General features: G+C 31.0%; 1 protein-coding gene across 2 annotated transcripts in view; it reads right to left on the reverse strand.

Moving 5' to 3' along the window:
- LOC107164719 (protein tyrosine phosphatase 36E) overlaps positions 1-6,402 on the reverse strand; it is a 208,327-nt gene extending 201,925 nt beyond the window's left edge. For both annotated transcript variants that reach the window (XM_089228617.1, XM_089228616.1), the window contains exon 1: positions 5,667-6,402. In XM_089228617.1, the coding sequence (XP_089084743.1) occupies positions 5,667-5,694 (28 nt within the window). In that variant the 5' untranslated portion in view covers positions 5,695-6,402. The remainder of the gene's footprint in view (positions 1-5,666) is intronic.
- Between the last annotated feature and the right edge of the window lie 2,721 nt (positions 6,403-9,123).

Genomic DNA, 9,123 nt, shown 5'->3' on the forward strand with positions numbered 1-9,123 from the left:
CGTAACAAAAAGTTAAGATTTGATATATGTAGTGGTACAGAAATTATATTATGTGCGAATTTACGTATTTTACCCTGTTCCATAATAATCTCTACAAAAATTATTATTTTTTTAAGAAAATATGAATAGTACAATTAAATTTAAAATATTAATTTAAGATACTAAAAAAAAAAAAATAATGTAATCAATGTAACGTTTACGACTACTGGCCATTGTCGCCGATGTCTTTTGATCAATAAAAAAAAAGCGGGTAAGTCGTGGATGTTGCTCTGCTGTACAGTAGGTTACAAGTGGGTTATTGTAATGGATGGAATTAAATTTGAATCCAATGATATTATATCATTGTATACGAAAAACGATTCTGAGCGAAGACAGTTTATCTGCCTAGGATATATTAGGATATATTATAGATTATTAATAATTTTCAAATCTTAGATTTAAAAAGAAAATATTTTATGAATTTCTAGCTTAAAATAATTTGCGAATTTTCGTGATTTTTACGTATGTTGTCAAAATTAAAATTTGAATGCTTGTAAAAAAAATGTTGACTATGCATTTCTTTTATTTTTCAACTGCTATTGTAAGAATATGTTAAGATCCTTGTATTAAATTTTCAAGCATTTCTACCTAACAAATAAATTTTTATCGATATTAATTTAAAAAAAAACTAATAATGATCGAAAATTGCAAATACCCATGAATAGTTCAACTTAAGTTGAAAAGTAATAAACCGACAGTAATTATACCTACTTGTATTGTTTTTAATTTTTTACTAATTATTTTAAAGAGAAACAAAAATATTATAAAAAGTGTTTTTTATATTATTTTTATTTTTATGTTTAAAGCTATTTTTTGTTTTTTGTTTTACTGAATATATTGTTAATAAAACGATATACATTATTAATTATATAATTAGTTAATACATTATACAATTAATAATATTAATACATTATTAATTGTTAAATTATCATGATACAAAAATAAACATAAAAATCTGTCAATTGTAATTTTAGCCAGCAGTTCACTCCTCAGATAAAAAATCAATTACACTCATTTATTTAACTAATATCAATCAACTTATTTTATGACTTTTTATGTATAAGTATAAATTGCAATATTAATTAATATGTAAGTCCCTAATATATCATTATTTTATCTTATCTTATTTTCGTTTGAATATTACCTAAAGTTCTTATAAAATATATTAAATTAAACAAGAAAACGCCTAAATACATTAAAAATAAAAATTCTTATTTATTTATTAATATAAAGAATCATATTTATCTTAGCTGAGAAATGAATTTGAAGGTAAGTAGTTTTATACTGAAGTGTTAGATAGGTATGTTCCAACACTAAAAATCACGAAAGGTCAAAATAGTTATATGTCGTACGTCGCATTACATGATGTAGTAAATTGCTTTAAATTGTTATCTCGATATTAAACCTAAAAGACGTTATCAAAGATTGAGCTATAAGAGCAAATTACAGTACAGGTAAGTAGAAAATAATATTTCTGTCAATACGGTCACGGAAAACCGATTCAACGTTATTGTTACGGCGACGATCGGTAGCCGTGGATTCGGCTTAGAACAGTTAAAACAGTACATAGGTCAGGGTACTAGTACCGTATACAAGTATGAATTCATAAGACGGCAACATTGCATGGATCTCATAAAGTTGATACTTTAAAATAATATACAATTTAGGATCTCGTATGGTGGTGTAGATATAGTGACTAAGCTTAATACACACTGGATCTCACAACGTCTACTATACTATAATTTTAACACGAGTATGTTGGTGTATATAATGAGTATATTATATCCAAATATATTTTTAAAATTTTATATTCTGATCCCGTTTAAAAATACTTATTTAAAGTCATGGATCTCACAACGTCGACTTTTCCAAGTGGATCTCGTAGAGTATTATAAGCCCGTATGTGTGTGTGTGTGTGTGTGTGTGTGTGTGTGTGTGTGTGTGTGTGTGTAACAAATAGACGTTTTATATTTCTACCAGAAAACACATTCGCCGTCTTTTCAATGGGTCATTTTTATATTTTTGTATGTATAACGTCTAAACACTATGTGTGGGCAATGTATATTATATTATTATAATATGTCTGACCCATGCGAGTCTTGGCATTCTATGTAATGGGTTGGTTATAAAAAACACCATGTGTTATGGAAGAAAAACGTGTCATTAATAGTATTTTCTTAATTTGTTACAAGTTATAAAATATTAAGCAACAACATTTTGTTAAGTACTTGCTCGATAATTATTATTAAAACCGTAAAGTTATATTTTTTGTAGAGTTTTAAGTTAAGCACAATGTCTAAAAAAACAAACTACCTTGCTTATCCATAATAGATTACACAAACAATTAAAAATGTTTGTTTTATTTCAGTGACCTAACAATTTTTATTTTATTGAACTGTGTACATTTTTATTGTGTGTCTGTATAATGTTTACTGCTCTGTTTTCTTCCATAATATAATAATTACACGAATGTCTTGCAAATCTTCAGTAAAAGTAAAACCGTAACCTTATTTTTTACGTAAAATAATTACAAATGATTTGAATATAAATTTAAATGTTTTTAATACAAATATAATTTAGAATTTTAAATAAACCAAAGACCAATTGCATTTTTAAAAGCCATTATAAGCTTGATACTACAGGAAGTAAATATTTATGTCTTAGCAAAACCTAACGGGGAATTGAAAATTCCCATGTGTTCGATTAGCATTTGACAATAAATTATAAAATATAAAATAATGAAACAAATATATGTTTACAAATAATATTATTTCAACTTTCAAGAGGGCATCTCTCTCAAAGTTATAATATCTGTTACAATTACGTGTGACTGTAAGACTGAGCTATGTTTTTTGATAGGTACTTGTAAAAAATGAAATATTTTATGGCAAAATAAGGTAATATACTAGTATATGAAATATACACATAAATAATGATTATAGATTATATTATTATGTATTTATTTTAAACAAAGTTCTACGAGATAAGTTAATTTTAATCGATAAAGTTTGTTTTATGCATTATAGTTGGTAACATTTGATAGTTTTGCTATTTAAAAAAAATCTGTATCGCTTTCAAAACACAAAAAACGAAGGATAACTATGTCGGCCGTTGCTAATGAATAATGTTCCAATCCAATTTTAAACCTCAATTGCGGTTCTGCAGTGTAATGGTCGGATGGGGACAACCAATAAAAAGCGGGACAGGCCATTGATTTGGGTAAACTTCAATATAACGTGCCACTAAAATCGAGGTATTATATAATAATTAAATATGCAAATCGTGCAACATCCGTAAGTTTTGATCGTAAAAAAGCAAATTTTCCGAAGTATATTTATTGAATTATTATTGCGTTTATCTACCAAAAATATTATTATAACTGGTTGAAACTTATTTATGCTTAAATATTAGTCAAATTGACACACAATTATGTACGAGTGTTGAATACTTGGCATGCATGACGGTGATCGACATATAATATTTTAAAAATTTTGGTGTAATCATAATATTTCTGTTTAGTAGATTTTAAATTATACGTCTTGTAAATAACGAAATAATATATTCTTTACTAAAATTATAATATTATAATTCATACCTTATACAGAATTAAAGGACGCACAAGGCTGCGGTACAAACGCCTTAAACTGTTCTTGTTATAAATTATTTGAGACCGTTCATAATATTATCCTTCCGTATTCATAAATATAAAACTGTGAAGAATTTTAGATAAAATATGTATAAAAAAATTTTCTAATATAAGATTCTATATTGTTAAATAGTAGTTAAATTTTGTTTTTGTCAAGAAATAATATACTACTTTTATGATTGTGATTTACGTATTTATTTGTGTTTTGCATTTCAGAGTACTTCATTTTGGAGCACAAAATTCACTTCAATCATTAATATTACCATAAGGGTAGTTTATAGTTTCAAGTAGTAAATGCGACCAAACTAAAAGGTAAATAGCAGTATGTAGGGTATGTATATTATATTCTATGAGGAATTTTTACTTGTAGTACTTTGGTCAAAAGTAGGAAATTCGAAGAAATGTTGTTTAGGAAAAACTAATGAAAAAACAATTTAAAAAACGATGATAATATTATATTTTACACAAAACGAGTTATCGAAAAGATTATTCAATCAAACTCAGTGATTTAAAACAGTAAGGACTTGTCATTTTTACAAAACCTTTAATTTAACATTTTCCAAACATAATATTATTTATTCTCTTATTTAGTTATTTATATATAGACGTTTGAAATTTTTAACTTCTTTTAGTTTTTTTCGATATATTTTTATAAAATTTTAAACTTAGTTATATAACATTCCTCATAAATAGTTTCTTCAGCAGTTTAGAAATATCGAAAATAGAATCTCAATTTATTTATAATCATTTGAAATTCAAAGTTGGGTAAAATCGTACATTCATACTAAAACTAAATCGAATGTAAAATATCTATAACCTTGTTTCCTTAATCGATGTTAGTAAGTTTTTGTAATTAAAAAATACATTAGCTACTGCCTACTATACAGCAGAGTGAGTTCACCAGTTTTCTAAAATTATGATTGTATTACACGAGTAAGCATTGTACTAAAAATGGTCGCTAATATGTAAACTACGACCTTTAAAAATAAAGAAAAATCTATATTATATTAGGCCGAAGTTTTTCAAGTTATAGCAGTCGTTTATATCCTGTAATAGGTTTACCCCGGAAGTAAATCCTATTACGGATGTGTCAGTATTGAAGTCTGTTGAAACTGTATGTATAATTTTTTTTTTACATAAGAACAGAAGAGACGAAAGGAATATTTAGTGTAAGTTTTCTTAGTATTTTATATTATTCATTCTGACTCGTTATATATATATATATATAGACACTGCGAACATGTCCGTCCTGATCATAGTAATAATAATATGTTTCTCGTGAAAATACGAATATGATTTTCTCAAAACGTACCCATCCAAACCGTTTAATTATTCAAGGCGATGTGGTCTTTATCCAAACTATACCTAAAACGAGCTTCTTAATATTTAAACAATTCTCACATGTTCCATGATCCGATTTGGTGCTTACTCACTACCTATAGTCACACTACTCGTATATGGACCAATATAATATTTTTCAGCAGTAGGTAGGATATGTACCCGCACGTATAATATAACCAGTTCCGAACAAACCGCCGCTGCAAGTGGTGCATTGCACCGGAACCCAGACTCTTTGAAATATTTTGGCTTTTTTTATAAGATTTTAAATTAGAAGTCCTCTAATTTTTTTTTGCACCTAAGAAGTTCAAGATCAGGCACTAGTAATAACGTTATGAATCGAAAAATATATCCTTTCCAATCATATTCTGATCAATAAGACATTTAAAAATTCAGGTACGCACCACACATCTCGTATTGCACTTTTTTCATCCCCCTAACCCTTCTTATATATATATATATATCTTTTTGAGAGAGAGAGACAAATCAACCTTATAAGCACTGATTTAATAATTGATCATTTATCTGTTGTTATTAAGTATTTTTTTTCACTATAATATAATATTAATGTATTTTTGCACTCGGATAGGACGGCGGAAACGAAAAATTATAAAAAAACTCGTGCTCATACGGCACAACTTACATAACGGCAACAGACCGCTGTTGAGCATGGACAGCTTGATGGTGTTGGGTATGGATGCTAAGGACACGCTGTTGGAGGACGTTGACGAGTCGGCGGTGGACGACTTTTTCTTCTTTTTCGGCTTGTCGTCCACGTACTTACACGTGGCCGACTTTGACCGGCCCTTGTGCCGGTACGTTTTGTTACCGCCACCGTGATATTCGCTGTGCGGATAGCTACCGCTTCCGGTGCTGCTCGCTCCGCCGCCGCCGGCCACCGACGAGTCGCTCCTGTACGACGACAGCTTGACGACCGAAAAACCGGACGGTACGTTGTTATATTAACGGCACGGACGGCAAACGGTAAGCGGCGTACGCGACGTGTGATTAATATTATTATTATCGACCGACACCAATATCGTGTCACAGCGATCGTCGTTGAATATTAATATTAACAATACAACCGTTATCGCGAAAAAGTCGAAAATCGCGATCGCGAGCGCGCCCGCGCACGTGTTAAGACGATAAGACTGTGAAATCGTGCGTACACTGCAACACTTTGTCGCGGACGGACGGACTGACTGACTGACTTACTGACCGACTGAACGACGGGCGGACGGACAGCGCGCGCAAGGCACACTGATGAGGGAAGAGCGGCCGCGACGGATTCAAACGGTTGTTTCGAAACACTCGCCCGGTGCAACGGTCGTCGTCGTGTGATGCGTCCGCGTCTTGCGTGTTGGCGTTGGTCGTCCGGCGTTGGCGATCCGCGGGAAACTACTGACGGCCGTGTCGAGGTGTCGGCCATGTACTCATGATGTGTCGTCGACGCTGCCGCCGCCGCCGCCACTGACGGCGCCCGTGTATGTGAGGCGCCTCCGCTGTGCTGCAGCTCTCGTCCACGATCGGACCGGAAAGGATTTTTTTCCCTCGTCAAATCAAACTGCCAACAGGTATGTATATGCCCCGCAGTGGCGAGGCGTGAATAAATTAGGCATAATGCGACGATATTTTAAGTAAATATAATATATTTATTATATTTGCTTTGAGAGGACGTCGTCGCACCCACGTAATAATATGTGTCACACACGTGTCCGAAATAGCAAATTTTTCGCTTACTAGTTTCAACAGGGTGCTGTAAGTTTTGATATTACAGTGAATTGACCTATGATAAAATTTAAACGTTAGTGGGCTTTAATTGATATTATTATATTCGAGTAAGTTTATGAATTTATGATAATTTTTAAGATGTAAAGTCTCAAAAATGTCATAAAATCATAATCTACTGGAAAACAACAATATCAATAAAAGCCTACGTACGGCTTTAAATAATAGTAAACTTACCTTTAAATTTTAAAATATGTAGGTCAACTCACTCTAATATCAAAACTAAAAGCACAATAATGAAACTGCAAGTGAACGGAAATTTGCTATGCCGTAGGTACGTGTTTTAGACGGAGCTGATAACATCATTTGTGGGTGCGACGTAGTACTCATAAAATATTAAATTAAACAATATATATATATATTAGACATTGTAACAACGTGAGAGAATAGAAGGTCTGTTCAGATTATTTCCGGACGCGAACTCATAAAGTAATGTTATATATGGAAGATCATGTTGCCATTTTCTGACAGTGGGGAGGTTTTTCAGATATTGTGAGGGACGATAATTTTGATAAGTTCAGAATAATAGCTGAAAGAACTGTTTTATATAAAATTTATTATATAGTGGTAGGATGCAAGTGTTGGTGTCGTTGGTCATTGTTAATGTATTTTTTTGTGTATGATGTACACAGACTGTAAGATTAACTTTTTAATAATAAAAAAATATATATATATATAATATGAAAATATTGTTGATACCTACTCAATTTTCATGTATAGACAATATCAATCCAGAAAATATAAACAAACAGTAATTTAAAAACCAATTATCCTTAACCTAGTACCTATGCGGTGCGGTCGATGAGACAATAATAAATGTTTTTGTCTTAAAAAGACGTCCTAATTTATTGATCTTTTTTTTTATATGCAATACCTACTAAAGTATTTTCATGAACCTAGAGGCAGATGATGATATGCTCACGAAAAAGGCGAATATTAACATAACTTAAAATTATGATCTCCTGCATACTATACTAATAATCACAGTATAAACGAATAGTTAAAAAACCTCCGAAGCATCCGAATTTTTCATCAAGCTGCAGTGCGGTGGCGTTTAAGTATAAGGAAAAATTATGGTTATAAACTATAAAGATTATATAAATGTATACAAATTGTAAACACGTCTATGTTTAGGTGTATGTATGCCATACATGCATAGAATTCTTAATTTCTAATTCCATGGAATCATAATACGAAGGAATTGTTATTATTTCAATCTGCAGTCTCAATGAATATAATACTTTGTGGTTAGTAAATGTTCAACAAACCACCCACTTACCCATATCAACTACCCAGCACTAATATACTGGCGTTTCACTGCATTGTAATAACTCTAACCAACTATTCGTTAATCTAAACTTTTCCGAATGAATCTTAACGGTTGTAATATTTTTATTATTTAGAAAACAAAATATCAAGTATTTATACTTATCTAGTATGAATTTCAAATTAAACCTAAATTTATATTATACTTTATGATTAAATAAGTAGATAAATTAAAAAGAGTAAGTAAATAAATAAAACTTATTCCATGTAACGAAGCCGCATGGGGAACCATAAAAAAAAATTTTAGCATTCCTTAAAAAGATATTAAGGATGAATAACAATGAAGGTCATTGTCCTTAAAAACAATAAAATTCATTAAACAAAAAATATCATTAAAAGGAAGTTTCACAATGTACTATGCATAATATTTCCATGTCGCTATAAGCTACGTCTTAGAAATCATTATTGCGAAAAATATGAAAATTTTCGTAGTATTATAATAACTTATTCTCGGCGGCCAGCCAGCACTATAATCATAATATATATATATATAAGTGACATTTTTTCGCACACTCGACATTTTCTGGGGCGTATTTGTTCTGATATTGTGCACAACACTATACCGAGCCTCCAACCAACGAACGATTGTTACTATATTTTTCTCGATTAGATCTGATCCTCAAAATAATAACTCTATTCGGCTCTAGTCCGCGTTCCTACGCGTATATATATACGTGTGTGTACGTCATATTATATACTCACACACACTCGAAGGAATTTTGGCATTTGACCCACACGTTTCCGCCGAGACTAAATCCAACGCTAACGATCCCGTTTTCCTCTTCGTCATCGTTCCGACAAAACCCACCAGTGGCGGTAAACAAGGTTTTTGATATGGTGGTATTGTTGCTGTACATAACAATAAATATAAACCGCTGCGATACAGGTAAAGTGAATTTAATAATAATATTATACCGTATGGACGAAAGTGCACTGTACACAATGTTGTGCAGAATATATTATATAATATACAATGGGGTTTAATG

Source organism: Diuraphis noxia, unplaced genomic scaffold (genome assembly GCF_037042655.1).
Source record: "Diuraphis noxia isolate RWA-SAM2 unplaced genomic scaffold, SU_Dnox_SAM2 contig0005, whole genome shotgun sequence".
Taxonomy (NCBI): domain Eukaryota; kingdom Metazoa; phylum Arthropoda; class Insecta; order Hemiptera; family Aphididae; genus Diuraphis; species Diuraphis noxia.